At 51.2% G+C, this 27,960-nt stretch overlaps 1 protein-coding gene across 1 annotated transcript in view; it reads right to left on the reverse strand.

Moving 5' to 3' along the window:
- The window catches only part of FAM98A (family with sequence similarity 98 member A), a 35,432-nt gene extending 8,399 nt beyond the window's left edge, over nt 1-27,033 (reverse strand). The window contains exons 1-4 of the mRNA XM_069954345.1: nt 26,873-27,033; nt 9,203-9,351; nt 6,753-6,887; nt 379-560 (exon numbers count right to left, since the gene is read on the reverse strand). Of these exons, the coding sequence (XP_069810446.1) occupies nt 379-560; nt 6,753-6,887; nt 9,203-9,351; nt 26,873-26,925 (519 nt within the window). The 5' untranslated portion in view covers nt 26,926-27,033. The remainder of the gene's footprint in view (nt 1-378; nt 561-6,752; nt 6,888-9,202; nt 9,352-26,872) is intronic.
- Between the last annotated feature and the right edge of the window lie 927 nt (nt 27,034-27,960).

Genomic DNA, 27,960 nt, shown 5'->3' on the forward strand with positions numbered 1-27,960 from the left:
CTGTCTGTGTAACACAAATCCCATCGGGGGGAGACGATCCCCCACCCGGCCACCAAGGAAGCCATTTTAAACCATTTAAATGCTGCTGTCAGTTTTGGCCTCTTAACTGGATAAATAACCAGCATGGACGGTCAGTAGGCAGGCGGGAGCGGCACGGTACAGAGGGGGGTCATATGGTCAGCTCTCTCTGCACCCCCTTAGTGACGCCATGACAGTATACCCATCATGCATGATTAAGAGATGACAATCACTGCTGGACTCAGCACACACAGGAGAGTGACAACCGGCCGTCGCTGGCACAACCTGCATCTCTCACAGGAACAGTCACCGACTTGACGGCCACCGCAGCGTCACCGTTCACGGTGAAGCAGAACTTACTTTTTTCTCGATTCCACTGAAGAACTGGAACATGGTTATACTGGCGGGAGGCTTGGACATCCCCAGAGTCATGCAGATGACCTTCAGCTCATTGAAGACCTCGCTGCCGCCATCTTGCTCTTTCTTTGCAGGAACATTTATACACAGCATCCTGGCAGCTTCCAGCTCCGATATCAGATACGCTGCGGAGAGGAGACACAATATACTTCACACAAAGAGTCTCCAACCTCATACAACTACAAGTACCAGCAAATACTAGAGAGGAGGTTACCGGGAGGGGCCACATGTTCTATCTACATCAATAGGCCATGGGGTAAAGTGTTTACTTATAATACAGCCTATAATGGGTGGGCACCACGATAACAAACGGGGGCAGCACAACGCATCACAAACACAACATAGAAGGAAACTATAGGTCATAAAGGCGGCACCCCGCAACGAAGATCCTAAAACGCAGAGTAATCAGACGATACAAAGCATAGAAGCAAAGGGCAGAACCTGGGGGAGGACGTGTGGCCGTCGTATCCCTGGAGAGGAAAGAACGCCCACGTGTATCAATCCCCACCTGAAGCTTCATCAGGGGAGTCGGAGCCTGACGAGATTTTTCTGCTTTTTCCCGTTTTTGTTATTGTTTGCATCGGGCTCTTTGCTTCTATATTCTGCATTTTCTGATGCAATAAAAATGGTTAAAAAGTGTTTGTGTCCAGGATGAAAAGCTGCAGGTGGGGAGGGGGGGGGGGGGGTCCGGGGCAGGGGATGGGTTCTTACATTGGAGAGGGGTGTTCTCTTTAGAGAGGACCATCCAGGACGCCAGCATGAAACAATGGAAGCAGCCGGCTCTGTCACTGTGTAGTGGCTGGAAGTGGATACCGCAGCTCAGCTGCTGTTCACTTAAAGGGGTACTGCACCTAGGAAATTATTAACTCAAATGCACACTCCTTAACCCCCTCCCCCTATTTGCATTACACATTGCTTTCCTGTATTGCGCTATTTTGTATATTTTTGCACCAACTCACCCCCTCTAGGTGTGCAAAACTCTCAAAGTAGAGTCCTCTCCGTCTCAGCTGTGATCTCCCCCCCCCAAGAGCAGAGTCCTCTCCGTCTCAGCTGTGATCGCTCCCCCCCAAGAGCAGAGTCCTCTCCATCTCAGCTGTGATCTCCCCCCCCCCAAGAGCAGAGTCCTCTCCGTCTCAGCTGTGATCGCTCCCCCCCAAGAGCAGAGTCCTCTCCATCTCTGCTGTCATCATCCCCCACACACACACCCGTTGTCACCCGTTCCCTGGGGTAGTTTTATCCTCTTTGGGGATATTAAATGTATGTGATTTTGGCGATTTGTGGCTCTCTTATTGGCGGGTGCGGCGTTGCAGCTTTCTTATTGGTAGATACAGTGCGCTGTGGATAAATGTAAAGTTATAAATGTAAAGTTATGCACCTGACTACTAATAACCCACATGCATCCTATGTCCTGAGGGGAGTAATAACCTGCAGCATCCTATGTCCTGGGGGGAGTAATAACCTGCAGCATCCTATGTCCTGGGGGGAGTAATAACCTGCAGCATCCTATGTCCTGGGGGGAGTAATAACCTGCAGCATCCTATGTCCTGGGGGGAGTAATAACCTGCAGCATCCTATGTCCTGGGGGGAGTAATAACCTGCAGCATCCTATGTCCTGGGGGGAGTAATAACCTGCAGCATCCTATGTCCTGGGGGGAGTAATAACCTGCAGCATCCTATGTCCTGGGGGGAGTAATAACCTGCAGCATCCTATGTCCTGGGGGGAGTAATAACCTGCAGCATCCTATGTCCTGGGGGGAGTAATAACCTGCAGCATCCTATGTCCTGGGGGGAGTAATAACCTGCAGCATCCTATGTCCTGGGGGGAGTAATAACCTGCAGCATCCTATGTCCTGGGGGGAGTAATAACCTGCAGCATCCTATGTCCTGGGGGGAGTAATAACCTGCAGCATCCTATGTCCTGGGGGGAGTAATAACCTGCAGCATCCTATGTCCTGGGGGGAGTAATAACCTGCAGCATCCTATGTCCTGGGGGGAGTAATAACCTGCAGCATCCTATGTCGTGGGGGAGTAATAACCTGCAGCATCCTATGTCCTTCCCTATATGTATAGAGCCTATCACCCCTCCCCCTTCCCTGTATGTATAGAGCCTATCACCCCTCCCCCTTCCCTGTATGTATAAAACCTATCACCCCTCCCCCTTCCCTGTATGTATAGTACCTATCACCCCTCCCCCTTCCCTGTATGTATAGTACTATCACCCCTCCCCCTTCCCTGTATATGTATAGAGCCTATCACCCCTCCCCCTTCCCTGTATGTATAGTACTATCACCCCTCCCCCTTCCCTATATGTATAGTACTATCACCCCTCCCCCTTCCCTGTATGTATAGAGCCTAACACCCCTCCCCCTTCCCTGTATGTATAGAACCTATCACCCCTCCCCCTTCCCTGTATGTATAGTACTATCACCCCTCCCCCTTCCCTGTATGTATAGTACTATCACCCCTCCCCTTCCCTGTATGTATAGAGCCTATCACCCCTCCCCCTTCCCTGTATGTATAGTACTATCACCCCTCCCCCTTCCCTGTATGTATAGAGCCTATCACCCCTCCCCCTTCCCTGTATGTATAGTACTATCACCCCTCCCCCTCCCCTGTATGTATAGTACTATCACCCCTCCCCCTCCCCTGTATGTATAGTACTATCACCCCTCCCCCTTCCCTGTATGTATAGTACTATCACCCCTCCCCCTTCCCTGTATGTATAGAGCCTATCACCCCTCCCCCTCCCCTGTATGCATAGTACTATCACCCCTCCCCCTTCCCTGTATGTATAGTACTATCACCCCTCCCCCTTCCCTGTATGTATAGTACTATCACCCCTCCCCCTTCCCTGTATGTATAGAGCCTATCACCCCTCCCCCTCCCCTGTATGTATAGAGCCTATCACCCCTCCCCCTCCCCTGTATGTATAGAGCCTATCACCCCTCCCCCTTCCCTGTATGTATAGTACTATCACCCCTCCCCCTTCCCTGTATGTATAGTACTATCACTCCTCCCCCTTCCCTGTATGTATAGTACTATCACCCCTCCCCCTCCCCTGTATGTATAGAGCCTATCACCCCTCCCCCTTCCCTGTATGTATAGTACTATCACCCCTCCCCCTTCCCTGTATGTATAGAACCTATCACCCCTCCCCCTTCCCTGTATGTATAGTACTATCACCCCTCCCCCTTCCCTGTATGTATAGTACTATCACCCCTCCCCCTCCCCTGTATGTATAGTACTATCACCCCTCCCCCTTCCCTGTATGTATAGTACTATCACCCCTCCCCCTTCCCTGTATGTATAGCACCTATCACTCCTCCCCCTCCCCTGTATGTATAGTACTATCACCCCTCCCCCTTCCCTGTATGTATAGTACTATCACCCCTCCCCCTCCCCTATATGTATAGTACTATCACCCCTTCCCTGTATGTATAGTACTATCACCCCTCCCCCTTCCCTGTATGTATAGTACTATCACCCCTCCCCCTTCCCTGTATGTATAGAGCCTAACACCCCTCCCCCTTCCCTGTATGTATAGAACCTATCACCCCTCCCCCTTCCCTGTATGTATAGAACCTATCACCCCTCCCCCTTCCCTGTATGTATAGTACTATCACCCCTCCCCCTTCCCTGTATGTATAGTACTATCACCCCTCCCCCTCCCCTGTATGTATAGAGCCTATCACCCCTCCCCCTTCCCTGTATGTATAGTACTATCACCCCTTCCCCTTCCTGTATGTATAGTACTATCACCCCTCCCCCTTCCCTGTATGTATAGTACTATCACCCCTCCCCCTTCCCTGTATGTATAGTACTATCACCCCTCCCCCTTCCCTGTATGTATAGTACTATCACCCCTCCCCCTCCCCTGTATGTATAGCACCTATCACCCCTCCCCCTCCCCTGTATGTATAGTACTATCACCCCTCCCCCTCCCCTGTATGTATAGTACTATCACCCCTCCCCCTTCCCTGTATGTATAGTACTATCACCCCTCCCCCTCCCCTGTATGTATAGCACCTATCACCCCTCCCCCTTCCCTGTATGTATAGTACTATCACCCCTCCCCCTTCCCTGTATGTATAGTACTATCACCCCTCCCCCTTCCCTGTATGTATAGTACTATCACCCCTCCCCCTTCCCTGTATGTATAGAGCCTATCACCCCTCCCCCTTCCCTGTATGTATAGTACTATCACCCCTCCCCCTTCCCTGTATGTATAGTACTATCACCCCTCCCCCTTCCCTGTATGTATAGTACTATCACCCCTCCCCCTTCCCTGTATGTATAGAGCCTATCACCCCTCCCCCTTCCCTGTATGTATAGTACTATCACCCCTCCCCCTTCCCTGTATGTATAGTACTATCACCCCTCCCCCTCCCCTGTATGTATAGTACTATCACCCCTCCCCCTTCCCTGTATGTATAGTACTATCACCCCTCCCCCTTCCCTGTATGTATAGAACCTATCACCCCTCCCCCTTCCCTGTATGTATAGTACTATCATCCCTCCCCCTTCCCTGTATGTATAGAGCCTATCACCCCTCCCCCTTCCCTGTATGTATAGTACTATCACCCCTCCCCCTTCCCTGTATGTATAGTACTATCACCCCTCCCCCTTCCCTGTATATGTATAGAACCTATCACCCCTCCCCCTTCCCTGTATGTATAGTACTATCACCCCTCCCCCTTCCCTGTATGTATAGAGCCTATCACCCCTCCCCCTTCCCTGTATGTATAGTACTATCACCCCTCCCCCTTCCCTGTATGTATAGTACTATCACCCCTCCCCCTTCCCTGTATATGTATAGAACCTATCACCCCTCCCCCTTCCCTGTATGTATAGTACTATCACCCCTCCCCCTTCCCTGTATGTATAGAGCCTATCACCCCTCCCCCTTCCCTGTATGTATAGAGCCTATCACCCCTCCCCCTTCCCTGTATGTATAGTACTATCACCCCTCCCCCTTCCCTGTATATGTATAGAACCTATCACCCCTCCCCCTTCCCTGTATGTATAGTACTATCACCCCTCCCCCTTCCCTGTATGTATAGAACATATCACCCCTCCCCCTTCCCTGTATCCATCCCCTCCTTGGTTGAACTTGATGGACATGCGTCTTTTTTCAACCGTATTAACTTTGTAACTATTGGTAGATGCAGTGCGCTGTGGCTCTCTTATTGGCAGGTGCGGCGTTGCAGCTCTCTTATTGGTAGATGCAGTGCGCTGTGGCTCTCTTATTGGCAGGTGCGGCATTGCAGCTCTCTTATTGGTAGATGCAGTGCGCTGTGGCTCTCTTATTGGTAGATGCAGTGCGCTGTGGCTCTCTTATTGGCGGGTGCGGCGTTGCAGCTCTCTTATTGGTAGATGCAGTGCGCTGTGGCTCTCTTATTGGTAGATGCAGTGCGCTGTGGCTCTCTTATTGGTAGATGCAGTGCGCTGTGGCTCTCTTATTGGTAGATGCAGTGCGCTGTGGCTCTCTTATTGGCGGGTGCGGCGTTGCAGCTCTCTTATTGGTAGATGCAGTGCGCTGTGGCTCTCTTATTGGCGGGTGCGGCTCCTCTATTTTCCTTGTTATCTTATGTTTTCCGGACGCAGGCGGCGTCCCTCGGCAATAAGCTGGCGAGCTCCTTGTACGTGTGGTACATGTGGGTGAAAGACCTACACAAAGCGATGGCTACGCCGGCCCACTGATGATACAGGGACGGGCACCTAGGAGTAGTAAACGAGGCGCACAGCATTCTGGGAGATGTAGTTCCCCCTTCTGCACCATTGTGAAAATGGAAGCGTTTCCAAAGGACGATGGGAGAAGAAACACAGCGGAGGAGTCGTAATGATTGGGGGGGGGGGGGGGGAAATCGGAAGCCCGGTAGGGTTAGGGGGGACTTTGGTTCAGGAGAGAATATAAGCCAAGCTGCAGTTATGCATCGCTCCCCCACACAGTGTAAGGAGCCGGCGGTGCTAAGGGTGTAGTGCGGGCACTGACCAGCTGACTGGCGGGGGCGCCCAGTGTCGATACCCTGCTGCAGTGACTGATGACCGATCCCGCAGGGAAGCCGTCAATTTATTCTGCCCTGAAAACCCCTTGAAATGGAACCTGTTATGTCTCTGGGGTCTCACAGACCGTCCGGGAGCTGACAGGTCAGGAGAGCCGTGTCCCCCTGCTGGCCCCCTGATGTGGCAGGCACAGAGAATGACGTCCGTTCACCAGGGCAGTGACTAATACCGGCCAAGGCCAGCGGCTAGTCACCGACCAGACCAGTTAGCCGATGAATAACCAAATCGGATAGTATAAGACTGAGGGCACCTACTTAGGAGGAGCAGGCAGTTCTTCTTATCCACAAGACGTTTGGTGACATCTCCGGAGGTCAGAGAAGCGTAGGGGCAGCTCATCTCGGCTAGCAGGCCGCTCACCTCCAACTGGAACCCGTCGGCTTCATCAGGGCCTGAAATAAAAGCAGAGAAACCAATCGGGAAGTGAACCGAATACATTCAGAACGCGGCGGCAGATTTACGGCAACTCTCAGAGAAGCGACGCCAGATTTACAGCGACCCCCAGAGCAGCGACGCCAGATTTACAGCGACCCCCAGAGCAGCGACGCCAGATTATATACCACATGCTGAATGCTATACTGTACAGTAACTTATATATCACATATCCAGCTGCTGTGTTATCAGGGTTATACAGTTACTATACATTATACACCACATGCTGCTATACTGTACAGTAACTTATATATCACATATCCAGCTGCTGTGTTATCAGGGTTATACAGTTACTATACATTATACACCACATGCTGATTGCTATACTGTACAGTAACTTATATACCACATATCCAGCTGCTGTGTTATCAGGGTTATACAGTTACTATACATTATACACCACATGCTGCTATACTGTACAGTAACTTATATATCACATATCCAGCTGCTGTGTTATCAGGGTTATACAGTTACTATACATTATATACCACATGCTGCTATACTGTACAGTAACTTATATACTGTATCACATATCCAGCTGCTGTGTTATCAGGGTTATACAGTTACTATACATTATATACCACATGCTGCTATACCGTACAGTAACATATATCACATATCCAGCTGCTGTGTTATCAGGGTTATACAGTTACTATACATTATATACCACATGCTGCTATACTGTACAGTAACTTATATACTGTATCACATATCCAGCTGCTGTGTTATCAGGGTTATACAGTTACTATACATTATATACCACATACTGCTATACTGTACAGTAACTTATATATCACATATCCAGCTGCTGTGTTATCAGGGTTATACAGTTACTATACATTATATACCACATACTGCTATACTGTACAGTAACTTATATATCACATATCCAGCTGCTGCTGTGTTATCAGGGTTATACAGTTACTATACATTATATACCACATACTGCTATACTGTACAGTAACTTATAATATCACATATCCAGCTGCTGCTGTGTTATCAGGGTTATACAGTTACTATACATTATACACCACATGTTGCTATACTGTACAGTAACTTATATATCACATATCCAGCTGCTGTGTTATCAGGGTTATACAGTTACTATACATTATACACCACATGCTGCTATACTGTACAGTAAGTTATATCACATATCCAGCTGCTGTGTTATCAGGGTTATACAGTTACTATACATTATACACCACATACTGATTGCTATACTGTACAGTAAGTTATATCACATATCCAGCTGCTGTGTTATCAGGGTTATACAGTTACTATACATTATATACCACATGCTGCTATACTGTACAGTAACTTATATATCACATATCCAGCTGCTGCTGTGTTATCAGGGTTATACAGTTACTATACATTATATACCACATACTGCTATACTGTACAGTAACTTATAATATCACATATCCAGCTGCTGCTGTGTTATCAGGGTTATACAGTTACTATACATTATACACCACATGTTGCTATACTGTACAGTAACTTATATATCACATATCCAGCTGCTGTGTTATCAGGGTTATACAGTTACTATACATTATACACCACATGCTGCTATACTGTACAGTAAGTTATATCACATATCCAGCTGCTGTGTTATCAGGGTTATACAGTTACTATACATTATACACCACATACTGATTGCTATACTGTACAGTAAGTTATATCACATATCCAGCTGCTGTGTTATCAGGGTTATACAGTTACTATACATTATATACCACATGCTGCTATACTGTACAGTAACTTATATATCACATATCCAGCTGCTGCTGTGTTATCAGGGTTATACAGTTACTATACATTATATACCACATGCTGCTATACGGTACAGTAACTTATATATCACATATCCAGCTGCTGCTGTGTTATCAGGGTTATACAGTTACTATACATTATACACCACATGCTGCTATACTGTACAGTAACTTATATATCACATATCCAGCTGCTGTGTTATCAGGGTTATAAAGTTACTATACATTATACACCACATACTGATTGCTATACTGTACAGTAACTTATAATATCACATGCTTTGGTGTAGAGTGGATTTGGATTACAAGCACGGTCCCGGAACCAATATTATTCCTAATCCAAGGCACCACTGTGTATATATATATCTCACCACTGTGTATACATGATGGTGATAGATCAAATACCATTGGGTGATGGGATCCCTATAATAATAATTATCCGGCACCGTCCACAGATCTGTCACCTATATACACACATATATACACGATCGGCTTACTACTAATAGCTTCAACGTTTTCTTCCAGTTTGCAGAACATCCGCAGCTCCGCCACCAGCCAGGCGCACAGCTTGGTATACTCTGGGGAGAGAGCTCCTTCGGCGGCGGCTTGGATCAGGGCTCCTTCATCCATCAAGGATCCTTTGTACCTGGGGGAGATAGTCATGTGACTGGTAACGGACACTGAATTACACTGCACGACATTCAGACAAGTCCGTGAATATGGTCCGTGCATGGTAGATGGGCTACAGAGCAGAGTCACGGCCCTCCTGGTGTCATGTATCACTATGATGCCAGGAACTCCAAATCACTTTAAAGTGTGAAGAAGGCTGGAAACACAAAGATAGGCGCTCCCGGGGTGAATCTATATCACAAAAGGTGCTGGAATGTGCTCACCTGATGGGGGTGCGCTAAGAGCACAACACCTGCATGCGCATGTAGGTAGGAGGAAGGGGCCTCCATGCTGCAGCTCCAGGAGACCAGGACGAGATGCCTCAAGTCAATGGTGTCAAAGCGTGGAGATCGGTGCAAAGAGAGTAGTGTAACACTGTACGTGTACACTTCCAATTGGAGCTTACCGTGGCGCAATGAGGTAAAGGAATACGTATATACCAAAGGTAGATTTTATTTGCATAACGGGCAACGCGTTTCTAGGCTTCGGAGCCTCTTTATCAAGCCAAAGAGTAGTATGCATGGGTAAAATGACAGCTCGGGGGTATTTAAAGACAGAAAGCGCGCCAAGACACAGTCAAGGGCGGAGCTAGCTGTCAGTCAACTACGGACAGCAGATCACTAAAATACTAAACTATATAAATTCATACGTTAATATCACTAAAAACCATACATTAAAAAAAGACACAGTGTTCTTCTAATGTGTGAAAAGTAAAAGAAAAATATCTGTTAGATAGTTTTAAAAGTTGAAGCGGTCACATGATGATCATGTGATCGGAACGTCAGTAAAATGTCGGACAGCGCGAGTGGCTAAGTATTGCAATATAGCGCCTGAAACTGTGTGAAATAAGGAGATCTGGTTTTAGGTGTGTATGGGGAGGTGAGGTTATATAAAAGATACATAGCTCGCTGCATACTTGGCGCATGCGTACTGATGATATATTGAGCGCACGCCTACTTGCAGATTGGAGATCTGGGGTCATGCCAAGGGATGTCATATGCGCGTGCGTACTGGAGATAAGGGTATTTACCCGAGCAATAAGTACGTGACATATGTATGCTGTAAAGACTGGAAGGGGCGGCAGAGAGGTTTCTATTCCAAATGATATATGGTTATATATGAGAGTAGCGTGGGAGCAGGCGATCGGTCATAATATGTGTCAAGCATAATACAAACATATAATAGACGGAAACAGTATAGGTACTATACCAAGTATGTAGATAAATATATACAACATTTATATATTCACATGGCGTAGCACTTACACTGAACATATATATATATATACACATCACAATGGGCTAAAATAAGGAATGGCCATGTGTAATATGTGTAGTAAAAACGGAGAGATCGGCTGGTGGTTATGGTGCATAAAAGGGGACATTTAGATGGTCATTTCATTTGCCTCATTTACACCTTTGGGCACAAGGGAATCTAGTTTAAAAATCCAATACATTTCTCTTCAGGGTTTAAAGGTTTGTGTGGAATCTATATTATAGCAGCACTTACATCTGGAAATATCCCATTTTTGGCTCCCAAGGGACTCGCCTTGTGATGGCTCCATTTCATTCATCTTTCGTAGTTTACTGGGAGCAACGATACTTTGGAGGGTCCTGGCGAAACAGGAGGCTAGGTCTCGGGGGAACGCACTGTTGGATATGGGGATCATTTAGCAATATGTTCCAATGGTTTTCTAAGATGTTTTCAAGTTTTTTCCGATTATTATTATTATACGTAGTTAGAAAACAGGTGCTGAATTTGTCGTTACAGATGGGACCCATTGCTTGTGTTTTAGGCTGTAAACATTCGATTTGTGTTAGCGTACCAGCTTTATTATATGCTCTTGAAACCCCACTTTTAGGATAACCTTTCGCCATAAATCTGGAAAACAAGACATTGCTTTGTGTTCTATAGTCTGAATTATTAGTACAGTTGCGTCGTATCCTTTTAAATTGGCTGAAAGGGATGTTGCTCTTCCAAGTGCTAGCATGTGCGCTCTGGTCATTTAATTACTATTACTATCAACCTTTTTGAAAAATGTCTTTGTGATGATTTTGTTGTCTTCTATACTAATATCCAGATCGAGATACTCTGTGTGGCTGGGAATGTTAGGCCCCACGTATTTTCCTTTAGGCCTGATATGAAGCAGTTAGCCTCTGTTTCTCTGCCATTCCAAATGATGATCAAGTCATCTATATATCTCTTAAAATATACAATCTGAGTCTTCCAAGAGGTATTTTGGTGTATAAAAACTCCCCCATATAGAGGTTGGCATAATTCGGGGCGAAACGTGTGCCCATAGCCGTTCTTCATGTTTGCCGGTAAATTCGGCTTTCGAAGGTGAAGATATTGTGCGTCAATATAAATTTTATCCCATCCACGACAAATTGTTTCTGTAGAGGATGCACGTTGGTATCATTAGCCAAGACATTGGAAATGCATTTGATTCCTTGATCATGAGGTATATTAGAATATACGGCCGATACATCTAGGGTGATCCAAAGGTAGCTGGGCTTCCAGTGGATCTTCTGTAATTGGCGGAGGAGTGTGGTGGAGTCTTTCAAGTAAGATGGTAATTGTAGAACAGATTTCTGAAGTAGCAGATCTATGTAGTGAGATAGGTGACTGGTGAGGGATAAAATACCTGCAATAATGGGGCGTCCAGGGGGATTATTGGGATTTTTATGCATTTTGGGAAGATGATAGAATGTAGCCAGACAGGGTTCGGATAGAAGTATATATTTTCTCTCTTTTTCACTCAGGATGCCATCATGGGATGCTTTTTCTATTAGGTCTTTAAAGCGTAACTGTCATGTTTTTTTTATTGCAGAAATCAGTAGTATAAGCGATTTTAAGAAACTCTGTAATAGGTTTCATCAGCCAAAAAAGCCTCCTTCTGTCCTCAAGAAGCAATCTCCCAGCCTCCCCCCCTGACTTCTTATCTGTGCATTATCAGGCAAACATGTCTTCATTACAGAGAAGCCAGTGAAGACGGGCTCTGCTCTCTCCATTGTAAGCCTATGAAGGGGGGGGGCCGAGGGAGATGAGGGAGCAGGAAGAGGTGACATGAAGGTCAGCTGTTTGTAGACTCTCTGGGCACCTAAAACGCTAAATTCAGGTGACAAAAAAAGGTCAGTGCTTATCTATGAACTTACTGAGAGAAGATTGCAGGGTGTTGTGCTGTGCAGGACTGCTCCGTGCTCACTCACTCCTAACAGCCCCTCCCCTCTCCATAGCCACATAATAGACACAGAAATCCTGCTTCATCTGATGTGAGGGGGGAGGCTGGGACATTGCTTTTTCACTACAGAAGGAAACTCTTTTAGTACATAAAACCTATTACAGAGTTTCTTTAAAATTGCTTGTACTGTTCATATTTAATGTTTTCAGAAAAATGGCTCTGAAATGACAGTTACGCTTTAAGATCAATCTTGTATTCAGACGTGGGATCAGAGGGTAAGACTTCATAGTAATTTTCATCTGATAGAATGTTGAAAATTAATATGAAGTCTTACCCTCTGATCCCACATCTGAATACAAGATTGATCTTAAAGTGTAACTATAATTTCAGTAGCCAAAAAATGAAATTCCTCAAATAAAAAGCCCTCGTGTTACCCTTTAAAAAGAGCCCTAAACTGTGTTGATAGTGTGTACGCTCGCTGAGATATCCCCAGTTGTTTGGCTCAGAGGAATAAATGAATTTTTCTCCTGGCTGAGAGAAAGTGGGCGTGGCCTCTCTCATCTCCCTGGCTGACTGAAAGTGGGTGTGGCCTATCCCTCATCTCCCTGGCTGGGTCCCTCCATTCACTGAGCAGCACCTTAGCAGATGTATCACACACAGTGGCCTCAGATAGAGCCCCAGCAGATGGTATCACACACAGTGGGATTAGATACAGTCATCTGCTCTCATTACACTGTAGGATAATGTCAGCCATGAGGGGGGGGCACCTGCTGCAGACATCTGATAGTGAATGTTATATGGACTATGGAAGGACTACAGCTGTGTTGTGCTGGGACTTGTAGTCCTCCCCTCAGTGACTCATGCAGTACATTGGAGTGATGGTGGCACTGGATACACTTGTCCCTCCATCCAGCTCTTCCCCTGCGCTGCTCCTCACACACCACACCCTCAGCTCTGCTATGTGATCTCTGTGAGGGGAGGGGGGAGAACGTGCTGCTAGGAGGTGGGGGAGGGGGGGGAGGTTTTATTTATGTCTGTGTCAGGGCTGTTATCTGATGCTGCTGTCACAGTCCGTACACTCAGGACGGATCTGCAGGGAGGGGCGTGTCCAGCAGGATTGCAGAAATAACTAAGAGCCAAAGAGAGCGCTGAGGGGACTTTTCGCTTTATGTATTTAAAAACCTGTTCATTTAAGGTTATCCTCTTAAGGACATAGGACGTACCGGTACGTCCTATGTCCTCACTTGCACTTCAAAGCGGGGCCGCGCGGCGGCCCCGCTTTGAAGTGCCGCGATCCCGGGTGCCGCGTGTAGCCCGGGACCGCCGCTATTAGCGGGCACGGTCTGATCGCCGTGCCCGCTAATTAGCTAATCGGAGGCAGCTGTCAAAGTTGACAGCTGCCTCCGATTACCGGAGGCAACCTTTCCCTGGTGTCTAGTGGGGGAGATCGCTCCTCCGGGACCTTGTCCCGGAGGAGCGATCTCCGTTACTGATGCCGGCCGGGGACGCGTCCAAGATGGCGCCGTCCTCGGCTCGGCACTCGTTTGTATTCGGCTGCAGCAGCCGAAAGCAAACGAGTGCCGATCTCATGGATCTCTGCAGCATATCTATGCTGCAGAGATCTCAATGAGAGATCAAAGTATATATACTAGAAGTCCCCCAGGGGGGCTTCTAGTATATGTGTAAAAAAAAAAAAAAAAGTGTTGTTAATAGTAAAAAGCCCCCTCCCCTAATAAAAGTCTGAATCACCCCCCTTTTCCCAGGTTTTAAATAAAAGTAAACAAATAAATAAATAAATAAACATGTTTGCTATCGCCGCGTGCGTAATCGCCCGAACTATTAATTAATCACATTCCTGATCTCGTACGGTAAACGGCGTCAGCGCAAAAAAATCCCAAAGTGCAAAATTGCGCATTTTTGGTCGCATCAAATCCAGAAAAAATGTAATAAAAAGCGATCAAAAAGACGTATATGGGCAATCAAGGTACCGTTAGAAAGATCACATCATGGCGCAAAAAATGACACCTCGCACAGCCCCATAGACCAAAGGATAAAAGTGCTATAACCCTGGGAATGGAGCGATTTTAAGGAACGTATATTGGTTAACAACGGTTTGAATTTTTTACAGGCCATCCGATACAATATAAGTTATACATGTTATATATCGTTTTAATCGTAACGACTTGAGGAACATGCATAACAAGTCAGTTTTACCCCAGGGCGAATGGCGTAAAAACACATTTCCCCCAAATAAAAGAAATGCGTTTTTTTTTTCAATTTCACCACACTTCGAATTTTTTTCTGGTTTCGCAGTGACTTTATGCAAAAATTCAGCCTGTAATTGCAAAGTACAATTAGTGACGCAAAAAATAAGGGCTCATGTGGGTTTCTAGGTGGAAAAATGCAAGTGCTATGACCTTTTAAACACAAGGAGGAAAAAACGAAAACGTAAAAACGAAAATGGGCCATGTCCTTAAAGGGTTATTAATGTATATTACAAAAAGTCTTATCATGACCTAAGCTAACTAATACTGAATGGTCAAAATATTTTATAGTTACGCTTTAAAGACCTAATAGAAAAAGCATCCCATGATGGCATCCTGAGTGAAAAAGAGAGAAAATATATACTTCTATCCGAACCCTGTCTGGCTACATTCTATCATCTTCCCAAAATGCATAAAAATCCCAATAATCCCCCTGGACGCCCCATTATTGCAGGTATTTCATCCCTCACCAGTCACCTATCTCACTACATAGATCTGCTACTTCAGAAATCTGTTCTACAATTACCATCTTACTTGAAAGACTCCACCACACTCCTCCGCCAATTACAGAAGATCCACTGGAAGCCCAGCTACCTTTGGATCACCCTAGATGTATCGGCCGTATATTCTAATATACCTCATGATCAAGGAATCAAATGCATTTCCGATGTCTTGGCTAATGATACCAACGTGCATCCTCTACAGAAACTATTTGTCGTGGATGGGATAAAATTTATATTGACGCACAATATCTTCACCTTCGAAAGCCGAATTTACCGGCAAACATGAAGAACGGCTATGGGCACACGTTTCGCCCCGAATTATGCCAACCTCTATATGGGGGAGTTTTTATACACCAAAATACCTCTTGGAAGACTCAGATTGTATATTTTAAGAGATATATAGATGACTTGATCATCATTTGGAATGGCAGAGAAACAGAGGCTAACTGCTTCATATCAGGCCTAAAGGAAAATACGTGGGGCCTAACATTCCCAGCCACACAGAGTATCTCGATCTGGATATTAGTATAGAAGACAACAAAATCATCACAAAGACATTTTTCAAAAAGGTTGATAGTAATAGTAATTTAAATGACCAGAGCGCACATGCTAGCACTTGGAAGAACAACATCCCTTTCAGCCAATTTAAAAGGATACGACGCAACTGTACTAATAATTCAGACTATAGAACACAAAGCAATGTCTTGTTTTCCAGATTTATGGCGAAAGGTTATCCTAAAAGTGGGGTTTCAAGAGCATATAATAAAGCTAGTACGCTAACACAAATCGAATGTTTACAGCCTAAAACACAAGCAATGGGTCCCATCTGTAACGACAAATTCAGCACCTGTTTTCTAACTACGTATAATAATAATAATCGGAAAAAACTTGAAAACATCTTAGAAAACCATTGGAACATATTGCTAAATGATCCCCATATCCAACAGTGCGTTCCCCCGAGACCTAGCCTCCTGTTTCGCCAGGACCCTCCAAAGTATCGTTGCTCCCAGTAAACTACGAAAGATGAATGAAATGGAGCCATCACAAGGCGAGTCCCTTGGGAGCCAAAAATGGGATATTTCCAGATGTAAGTGCTGCTATAATATAGATTCCACACAAACCTTTAAACCCTGAAGAGAAATGTATTGGATTTTTAAACTAGATTCCCTTGTGCCCAAAGGTGTAAATGAGGCAAATGAAATGACCATCTAAATGTCCCCTTTTATGCACCATAACCACCAGCCGATCTCTCCGTTTTTACTACACATATTACACATGGCCATTCCTTATTTTAGCCCATTGTGATGTGTATATATATATATGTTCAGTATAAGTGCTACGCCATGTGAATATATAAATGTTGTATATATTTATCTACATACTTGGTATAGTACCTATACTCTTTCCGTCTATTATATGTTTGTATTATGCTTGACACATATTATGACCGATCGCCTGCTCCCACGCTACTCTCATATATAACCATATATCATTTGGAATAGAAACCTCTCTGCCGCCCCTTCCAGTCTTTACAGCATACATATGTCACGTGCTTATTGCTCGGGTAAATACCCTTATCTCCAGTACGCACGCGCATATGACATCCCTTGGCATGACCCCAGATCTCCAATCTGCAAGTAGGCGTGCGCTCAATATATCATCAGTACGCATGCGCCAAGTATGCAGCGAGCTATGTATCTTTTATATAACCTCACCTCCCCATACACACCTAAAACTCCTTATTTCACACCCAGATCTCCTTATTTCACACAGTTTCAGGCGCTATATTGCAATACTTAGCCACTCGCGCTGTCCGACATTTTACTGACGTCCCGATCACATGATCATCATGTGACCGCTTCAACTTTTAAAACTATCTAACAGATATTTTTCTTTTACTTTTCACACATTAGAAGAACACTGTCTTTTTTAATGTATGGTTTTTAGTGATATTAATGTATGAATTTATATAGTTTAGTATTTTAGTGATCTGCTGTCCGTAGTTGACTGACAGCTAGCTCCGCCCTTGACTGTGTCTTGGCGCGCTTTCTGTCTTTAAATACCGCCGAGCTGTCATTTTACCCATGCATACTACTCTTTGGCTTGATAAAGAGGCTCCGAAGCCTAGAAACGCGTTGCCCGTTATGCAAATAAAATCTACCTTTGGTATATACGTATTCCTTTACCTCATTGCGCCATGGTAAGCTCCAATTGGAAGTGTACACGTACAGTGTTACACTACTCTCTTTGCACGGATCTCCACAAATCACTTTAAAGGGAAACTATCAGCAGGTCTGTAGCAATGCCCCGCCCCCAAAGAGCTGATCCAGTCTGCCCCGCCCCCAAAGAGCCGATCCAGTCCACCACGCCCCCAGAGAGCCGATCCAGTCTGCCCCGCCCCTTTTAATGATTATCAGTGTAGTGGGTTGGGTGGATCAGAGCTCGGTGGGTGGGGCAGGTGGATCGGTGCTCAGGGGCTTGTAACCTAGGGCCACATTGGGGGTTCTAATAGTATATGGGGTGCAAAGTGTATATGGTATACAGGGTGCCCGGGGAATATGGGGTATACAGGGTGCAAAGTGTATATGGTGTGTAGGGTGTATCCAGGATGCACGATGTATATGGGGTATACGCAGGGCCGGCCTTAGGGTAGATGGTGCCCTGTGCGAAACTTTCTTTTAACGCCCCCCCCCCCTGTTGGTATCCCCAATAGTAACATAGACTAACTATCTATCTATCTCTCTTTGTACCTCTATATCTATCCATCTATCTATCTAGAAAACAGAAAAGTCCAAAGCAGCACAGCTCACAGTTCAAGATGGGTGCCAGCGGTCCTGGATCTTGACCAAGGATCGTGTATAGATAGCAAGCAGATAGTCCACGGCACTCACAGGGTTAACGGTGAAAACGTTGGTGATTTATTAAATCTTCAGGACACAGCACATCGATAAGACACGACGTTTCGGTAACCTCTCGTTACCATTATCAAGTAATGGTAACGAGAGGTTACCGAAACGTCGTGTCTTATTGATGTGCTGTGCTATGAAGATTTAATAAATCACCAACGTTTTCACCGTTAACCCTGTGAGTGCCGTGGACTATCTGCTTGCTATCTATCTATCCATCTAGGTATCTACCTATCAATCTACACTACCTATTTAGCTGGGTGACCTCTATCATACTGACTACAAGATGCTGAAAAGCTGGTGACCTCCATCATACTTACTGCAAGATGCTAGGAAAGCTGGGTGACCCTCATCATACTGAGTACTGGATACTGGGAAAGCCGGGTGACCTCCATCATACTGACTACAAGATGCTGGGAAAGCTGGGTGACCTCCATCATACTGACTACAAGATGCTGGGAAAGCTGGGTGACCCTCATCATACTGAGTACAGGATACTGGGAAAGCCGGGTGACCTCCATCATACTGAGTGTAAGATACTAGGAAAGCTGGGTGACCTCCATCATACTTACTGCAAGATGCTAGGAAAGCTGGGTGACCATCATAATGACTACAGGGTGCTGGGAAACCTGGTGACCCCCATCTTACTGAATATAAGATACTTGGAAAGCTTAGTGACCTCCATCATACTTACTGCAAGATGCTAGGAAAGCTGGGTGACCTCCATCATACTGACTACAAGATGCTAGGAAAGCTGGGTGACCTCCATCATACTGAGTACAGGATACTGGGAAAGCCGGGTGACCTCCATCATACTGACTACAAGATGCTAGGAAAGCTGGGTGACCCTCATCATACTGAGTACAGGATACTGGGAAAGCCGGGTGACCTCCATCATACTGACTACAAGATGCTGGGAAAGCTGGGTGACCCTCATCATACTGAGTACAGGATACTGGGAAAGCCGGGTGACCTCCATCATACTGACTACAAGATGCTAGGAAAGCTGGGTGACCCTCATCATACTGAGTACAGGATACTGGGAAAGCCGGGTGACCTCCATCATACTGACTACAAGATGCTGGGAAAGCTGGGTGACCTCCATCATACTGACTACAAGATGCTGGGAAAGCTGGGTCACCTCCATCATACTGACTACAAGATGCTGGAAAAGCTGTGAGACCTCTATCATACTGACTACAAGATACTGGGAAAGCTGGGTGACCCTCATCATACTGAGTACAGGATAATGGGAAAGCTGGGTGACCTCCATCCTACTGACTACAAGATACTGGGAAAGCTGATGACCTCCATCATACTTAGTATAAGATACTAGGAAAGCTGGGTGACCTCCATCATACTGAGTATAAGATACTAGGAAAACTGGGTGACCTCCATCATACTGAGTATAAGATACTAGGAAAGCTGGGTGACCTCCATCATACTGAATATAAGATACTAGGAAAGCTGGGTGACCTCCATCATACTGAGTATAAGATGCTGGGAAAGCTGGGTGACCTCCATCATACTGACTACAAGATACTGGGAAAGCTGTGTGACCTCCATCATACTGAGTATAAGATGCTGGGAAAGCTGGGTCACCTCTATGATACTGACTACAGGATGCTGGGAAAGCTGGGTCACCTCTATCATACTAAGTATAAGATGCTGGGAAAGCTGGGTGACCTCCATCATACTGAGTATAAGATACTAGGAAAGCTGGGTGACCTCCATCATACTGAGTATAAGATACTGTATCAGCACCACAGCAGACACGTTGCGGCTTCAGCACATACAGGATAACATGGCGCACAGACTCCCGCCATAACACAGAGAGCCCCTAACCTAGAAACGGCGCTGTGTGACCTCCATGTCTATCATCAGGCCTTGGAGATCGCCGCTCCTGGTGTCCAATCAGTGAGCACTCAGTATCGTCCCCCCCCTGGCTCCTCGGGGAACCGTCCTGGCTACTCGGTACCTCTGCTCCTGGGAGCCGCCACCGCCGTACAGGAAGATGACTCCAAATGGAGAGTCACCGAGGGGTCACGAGTGACTGCGGCAAAGACTCCCCAAGTCGGAGGGGAATTAAAGGGATTATTGTATGAAAAGTTCTGGAACTCTCTAATAGTTGCAGTTCTTTCCAGTATCTCTGCTGTCTGTCAGGGAATAGAGTACACGTACTCGTAGCAAACCCTCAGCTGTGAGAAACATCAAAGGATTTCATTTAATTTGCTTAAAAATAAAACAGCACCGCTCCAGGTTGTTGGTGGTATTGCAGCTCAGCCCCAGAGAAGAGACTGGAGGGAGCTGCAATACCTGGTGTCACCTGTGCACAGGGGTGGCGCTGTGTGCTGGAGGAAAGCAGCCATGTTTCTCTAATGCTGCACAATCCTCCTAATGTCTGAGATCCCCAACCACATCAGTGTCCACATAACACTATGGAGGTCGGTAAGGTGGAGATACAGATGGGGGGCTGGAAGGAGACAGGAGGAGGCACAGAGGAGGACATGGGGAGGGGGACACAGATAGTGTCATGGCCACACTTCAAGGAGAGTGCACTCTGCAAGGAGAGAGGCCGTATTCGCGGTACATGCCGGGGCGGGGCTTATCGGCGGGAGGCGGGGCTTACCCGGAACTGTCTTTAGGAGTGCCCCAAAACAACCACTGTGCTCGGAGGGTGAGTGGACAGCTAGGGGGGCGCTCTGGCAGACAGATAGAACGTCTGTCTGTCAGAGCGCCCCCCCAGCTGGCCAGGAGTGATGCGCCCTGTGCAACCACACAGGTCGCACACCCCAAAGGCCGGCCCTGGGTATACGGGGTGCACAGTGTATATGGTATATGGGTTGTACGGTGAATACAGGGTGCACAATGTATATCATATACGGGGTTACAGTGTATACAGGGGTGCACAGTGTTGGGGGATCGGGCTGGGGGAGCGGGCTATGCGATCAGGCTGGGGGATCGGGCTGGGGGAGCAGGCTATGCGATCAGGCTGGGGGATCGGGCTGGGGGAGCAGCCTATGCGATCAGGCTGGGGGAGCAGGTTGGGGGATCGGGCTGGGGGAGCAGGTTGGGGGATCGGGCTGGGGGAGCAGGCTATGCGATCAGGCTGGGGGATCGGGCTGGGGGAGCAGGTTGGGGGATCGGGCTGGGGGAGCAGGCTATGCGATCAGGCTGGGGGAGCAGGCTATGCGATCAGGCTGGGGGAGCAGGTTGGGGGATCAGGCTGGGGGAGCAGGCTATGCGATCAGCCTGGGGGAGCAGGCTATGCGATCAGTCTGGGGGATCAGGCTGGGGGAGCAGGCTATGCGATCAGGCTGGGGGATCGGGCTGGGGGAGCAGGCTATGCGATCAGGCTGGGGGAGCAGGCTATGCGATCAGGCTGGGGGAGCAGGCTATGCGATCAGGCTGGGGGAGCAGGCTATGCGATCAGGCTGGGGGATCGGGCTGGGGGATCAGGCTGTGCGATCAGGCTGGGGGAGCAGGCTATGCGATCAGGCTGGGGGATCGGGTTGGGGGATCGGGCTGGGGGAGCAGGTTGGGGGATCGGGCTGGGGGAGCAGGTTGGGGGATCGGGCTGGGGGAGCCGGTTGGGGGATCGGGCTGGGGGAGCAGGTTGGGGGATCGGGCTGGGGGAGCAGGTTGGGGGATCGGGCTGGGGGAGCAGGTTGGGGGATCGGGCTGGGGGAGCAGGCTATGCGATCAGGCTGGGGGATCGGGCTGGGGGAGCAGGATGGGGGATCGGGCTGGGGGATCAGGCTATGCGATCAGGCTGGGGGAGCAGGCTATGCGATCAGGCTGGGGGATCGGGCTGGGGGAGCAGGATGGGGGATCAGGCTATGCGATCAGGCTGGGGGATCAGGCTGGGGGAGCAGGCTATGCGATCAGGCTGGGGGAGCAGGCTATGCGATCAGGCTGGGGGATCGGGCTGGGGGAGCAGGCTATGCGATCAGGCTGGGGGATCAGGCTATGCGATCAGGCTGGGGGAGCAGGCTATGCGATCAGGCTGGGGGAGCAGGCTATGCGATCAGGCTGGGGGAGCAGGCTATGCGATCAGGCTGGGGGAGCAGGCTATGCGATCAGGCTGGGGGATCGGGCTGGGGGATCGGGCTGTGCGATCAGGCTGGGGGATCGGGCTGGGGGATCAGGCTGTGCGATCAGGCTGGGGGAGCAGGCTATGCGATCAGGCTGGGGGATCGGGCTGGGGGAGCAGGTTGGGGGATCGGGCTGGGGGAGCAGGTTGGGGGATCGGGCTGGGGGATCAGGTTGGGGGATCGGGCTGGGGGATCGGGCTGGGGGATCGGGTTGGGGGATCGGGCATCGGGCTGGGGGAGCAGGTTGGGGGATCGGGCTGGGGGAGCAGGTTGGGGGATCGGGCTGGGGGATCAGGTTGGGGGATCGGGCTGGGGGATCAGGCTGGGGGAGCAGGTTGGGGGATCAGGCTGGGGGATCGGGCTGGGGGATCGGGCTGGGGGAGCAGGTTGGGGGATCGGGCTGGGGAGCAGGTTGGGGGATCGGGCTGGGGGAGCAGGTTGGGGGATCGGGCTGGGGGATCGGGCTGGGGGAGCAGGTTGGGGGATCGGGCTGGGGGAGCAGGTTGGGGGATCGGGCTGGGGGAGCAGGCTATGCGATCAGGCTGGGGGATCGGGCTGGGGGAGCAGGTTGGGGGATCGGGCTGGGGGAGCAGGCTATGCGATCAGGCTGGGGGAGCAGGCTATGCGATCAGGCTGGGGGATCGGGCTGGGGGAGCAGGTTGGGGGATCAGGCTATGCGATCAGGCTGGGGGATCAGGCTGGGGGAGCAGGCTATGCGATCAGGCTGGGGGAGCAGGCTATGCGATCAGGCTGGGGGATCGGGCTGGGGGAGCAGGCTATGCGATCAGGCTGGGGGATCAGGCTATGCGATCAGGCTGGGGGAGCAGGCTATGCGATCAGGCTGGGGGAGCAGGCTATGCGATCAGGCTAGGGGAGCAGGCTATGCGATCAGGCTGGGGGATCGGGCTGGGGGATCGGGCTGTGCGATCAGGCTGGGGGATCGGGCTGGGGGAGCAGGTTGGGGGATCGGGCTGGGGGATCGGGCTGGGGGAGCAGGTTGGGGGATCGGGCTGGGGGATCGGGTTGGGGGATCGGGCTGGGGGATCGGGCTGGGGGAGCAGGTTGGGGGATCGGGCTGGGGGATCGGGCTGGGGGATCGGGCTGGGGGAGCAGGTTGGGGGATCGGGCAGGGGGAGCAGGTTGGGGGATCGGGCAGGGGGAGCAGGTTGGGGGATCGGGCTGGGGGAGCAGGTTGGGGGATCGGGCTGGGGGATCGGGCTGGGGGAGCAGGTTGGGGGAGCAGGTTGGGGGATCGGGCTGGGGGAGCAGGTTGGGGGATCGGGCTGGGGGAGCAGGCTATGCGATCAGGCTGGGGGAGCAGGCTATGCGATCAGGCTGGGGGATCGGGTTGGGGGATCGGGCTGGGGGAGCAGGCTATGCGATCAGGCTGGGGGATCGGGTTGGGGGATCGGGCTGGGGGATCGGGTTGGGGGAGCGGGTTGGGGGATCGGGTTGGGGGAGCGGGTTGGGGGATCGGGTTGGGGGATCGGGTTGGGGGAGCAGGCTATGCGATCAGGCTGGGGGATCGGGCTGGGGGATCAGGCTATGCGATCAGGCTGGGGGAGCAGGCTATGCGATCAGGCTGGGGGAGCAGGCTATGCGATCAGGCTGGGGGAGCAGGCTATGCGATCAGGCTGGGGGATCGGGCTGGGGGATCAGGCTGTGCGATCAGGCTGGGGGAGCAGGCTATGCGATCAGGCTGGGGGATCGGGTTGGGGGATCGGGCTGGGGGAGCAGGTTGGGGGATCGGGCTGGGGGAGCAGGTTGGGGGATCGGGCTGGGGGAGCAGGTTGGGGGATCGGGCTGGGGGAGCAGGTTGGGGGATCGGGCTGGGGGAGCAGGTTGGGGGATCGGGCTGGGGGAGCAGGCTGGGGGATCGGGCTGGGGGAGCAGGCTATGCGATCAGGCTGGGGGATCGGGCTGGGGGAGCAGGTTGGGGGATCGGGCTGGGGGAGCAGGCTATGCGATCAGGCTGGGGGAGCAGGCTATGCGATCAGGCTGGGGGATCGGGCTGGGGGAGCAGGTTGGGGGATCAGGCTATGCGATCAGGCTGGGGGATCAGGCTGGGGGAGCAGGCTATGCGATCAGGCTGGGGAGCAGGCTATGCGATCAGGCTGGGGGATCGGGCTGGGGGAGCAGGCTATGCGATCAGGCTGGGGGATCAGGCTATGCGATCAGGCTGGGGGAGCAGGCTATGCGATCAGGCTGGGGGAGCAGGCTATGCGATCAGGCTGGGGGATCGGGCTGGGGGATCGGGCTGTGCGATCAGGCTGGGGGATCGGGCTGGGGGATCAGGCTGTGCGATCAGGCTGGGGGAGCGGGCTATGCGATCAGGCTGGGGGATCGGGCTGGGGGAGCAGGTTGGGGGATCGGGCTGGGGGAGCAGGTTGGGGGATCGGGCTGGGGGATCAGGTTGGGGGATCGGGCTGGGGGATCAGGCTGGGGGATCGGGCTGGGGGATCGGGTTGGGGGATCGGGCTGGGGGATCGGGCTGGGGGAGCAGGTTGGGGGATCGGGCTGGGGGAGCAGGTTGGGGGATCGGGCTGGGGGATCGGGCTGGGGGATCGGGCTGGGGGATCAGGTTGGGGGATCGGGCTGGGGGATCAGGCTGGGGGAGCAGGTTGGGGGATCAGGCTGGGGGATCGGGCTGGGGGATCGGGCTGGGGGAGCAGGTTGGGGGATCGGGCTGGGGGAGCAGGTTGGGGGATCGGGCTGGGGGAGCAGGTTGGGGGATCGGGCTGGGGGATCGGGCTGGGGGAGCAGGTTGGGGGATCGGGCTGGGGGAGCAGGTTGGGGGATCGGGCTGGGGGAGCAGGCTATGCGATCAGGCTGGGGGATCGGGCTGGGGGAGCAGGTTGGGGGATCGGGCTGGGGGAGCAGGCTATGCGATCAGGCTGGGGGAGCAGGCTATGCGATCAGGCTGGGGGATCGGGCTGGGGGAGCAGGTTGGGGGATCAGGCTATGCGATCCGGCTGGGGGATCAGGCTGGGGGAGCAGGCTATGCGATCAGGCTGGGGGAGCAGGCTATGCGATCAGGCTGGGGGATCGGGCTGGGGGAGCAGGCTATGCGATCAGGCTGGGGGATCAGGCTATGCGATCAGGCTGGGGGAGCAGGCTATGCGATCAGGCTGGGGGAGCAGGCTATGCGATCAGGCTAGGGGAGCAGGCTATGCGATCAGGCTGGGGGATCGGGCTGGGGGATCGGGCTGTGCGATCAGGCTAGGGGGATCGGGCTGGGGGATCAGGCTGTGCGATCAGGCTGGGGGATCGGGCTGGGGGAGCAGGTTGGGGGATCGGGCTGGGGGATCGGGCTGGGGGAGCAGGTTGGGGGATCGGGCTGGGGGATCGGGTTGGGGGATCGGGCTGGGGGATCGGGCTGGGGGAGCAGGTTGGGGGATCGGGCTGGGGGATCGGGCTGGGGGATCGGGCTGGGGGAGCAGGTTGGGGGATCGGGCTGGGGGAGCAGGTTGGGGGATCGGGCTGGGGGAGCAGGTTGGGGGATCGGGCTGGGGGATCGGGCTGGGGGAGCAGGTTGGGGGAGCAGGTTGGGGGATCGGGCTGGGGGAGCAGGTTGGGGGATCGGGCTGGGGGAGCAGGCTATGCGATCAGGCTGGGGGAGCAGGCTATGCGATCAGGCTGGGGGATCGGGTTGGGGGATCGGGCTGGGGGATCGGGTTGGGGGAGCGGGTTGGGGGATCGGGTTGGGGGAGCGGGTTGGGGGATCGGGTTGGGGGATCGGGTTGGGGGAGCGGGTTGGGGGATCGGGTTGGGGGAGCAGGTTGGGGGATCGGGCTGGGGGAGCAGGTTGGGGGATCGGGCTGGGGGAGCAGGTTGGGGGATCGGGCTGGGGGAGCAGGTTGGGGGATCGGGCTGGGGGATCGGGTTGGGGGATCGGGCTGGGGGAGCAGGTTGGGGGATCGGGCTGGGGGAGCAGGTTGGGGGATCGGGCTGGGGGAGCAGGTTGGGGGATCGGGCTGGGGGAGCAGGTTGGGGGATCGGGCTGGGGGAGCAGGCTATGCGATCAGGCTGGGGGAGCAGGCTATGCGATCAGGCTGGGGGATCGGGTTGGGGGATCGGGCTGGGGGATCGGGTTGGGGGAGCGGGTTGGGGGATCGGGTTGGGGGAGCGGGTTGGGGGATCGGGTTGGGGGATCGGGTTGGGGGAGCGGGTTGGGGGATCGGGTTGGGGGAGCAGGTTGGGGGATCGGGCTGGGGGAGCAGGTTGGGGGATCGGGCTGGGGGAGCGGGTTGGGGGATCGGGCTGGGGGATCGGGTTGGGGGATCGGGCTGGGGGAGCAGGTTGGGGGATCGGGCTGGGGGAGCAGGTTGGGGGATCGGGCTGGGGGAGCAGGTTGGGGGATCGGGCTGGGGGAGCAGGTTGGGGGATCGGGCTGGGGGAGCAGGTTGGGGGATCGGGCTGGGGGAGCAGGTTGGGGGATCGGGTTGGGGGAGCGGGCTGGGGGATCGGGCTGGGGGAGCAGCTGCTGCAGATCGGCAGGGAACACATGGGTGACAGGAGCCCAGAGGACACGGCACAGGGAAGAGCCATACCCCAAATCCTCCAGCGCCTCCAGGATGTCATTCTCCATGCTGTCACAGTCCATGACGTCAGCAGAAGCAGCGCTGCACAATGACGACAGCTGAGCTCACAGAGCACTGCCGGCCGGGACAGGAGATGTGGCAGCTACAGCCTGCTGGGCTAAAGGACCTGCGGTGACGTCATAGCCACGCCTCTGCAAGGCGACACAGCAACAGGACCTTTCGTGGTGTCATAGTCAGGTGATCAGTCACATGGGTGGGAGGAGTTCGGGCCCGTTGCTAATGGAGTTTAATCGGCGTGCGTGCGTGTCAGACAGCTCTGTATGTGTGTGTGTATATATGTATGTATATATATATATGTGTGTATGTATGTGTGTATGTATATATATATATATATATATGTATGTGTGTATGTATGTGTGTATATATGAATGTATATATGTGTATGTATGTATGTTTGTATATATGTATGTGTGTGTGTATATATGTATGTATGTTTGTATGTGTGTATGTATGCCGGACACAGCTCTGCACTGTATATGTATGTATGTATGTCTGTATGGCGGACACAGCTCTGTATGCATGCATGCATGTATGTGTGTGTGTAGAGGACACGGCACGGCACTGTGTGTATGTATGGTGTGTGTGTGTAGAGGACACGGCTCTGTATGTATGTATGTGTGTGTAGAGGACACGGCTCTGTATGGTGTGTGTGTGTGTGTGTAGAGGACACGGCTCTGTATGGTGTGTGTGTGTGTGTGTAGAGGACACGGCTCTGTATGGTGTGTGTGTGTGTGTAGAGGACACGGCACTGTGTGTATGTATGGTGTGTGTGTGTGTATGTATGTATGGTGTGTGTGTGTAGAGGACACGGCACTGTGTGTATGGTGTGTGTGTGTGTATGTATGGTGTGTGTGTGTAGAGGACACGGCTCTGTATGGTGTGTGTGTGTAGAGGACACGGCTCTGTATGGTGTGTGTGTAGAGGACACGGCACTGTGTGTATGGTGTGTGTGTGTATGTATGGTGTGTGTGTGTAGAGGACACGGCTCTGTATGTATGTGTGTGTAGAGGACACGGCTATGTATGTATGTGTGTGTA

This window comes from Dendropsophus ebraccatus, chromosome 15 (assembly GCF_027789765.1).
Source record: "Dendropsophus ebraccatus isolate aDenEbr1 chromosome 15, aDenEbr1.pat, whole genome shotgun sequence".
Taxonomy (NCBI): domain Eukaryota; kingdom Metazoa; phylum Chordata; class Amphibia; order Anura; family Hylidae; genus Dendropsophus; species Dendropsophus ebraccatus.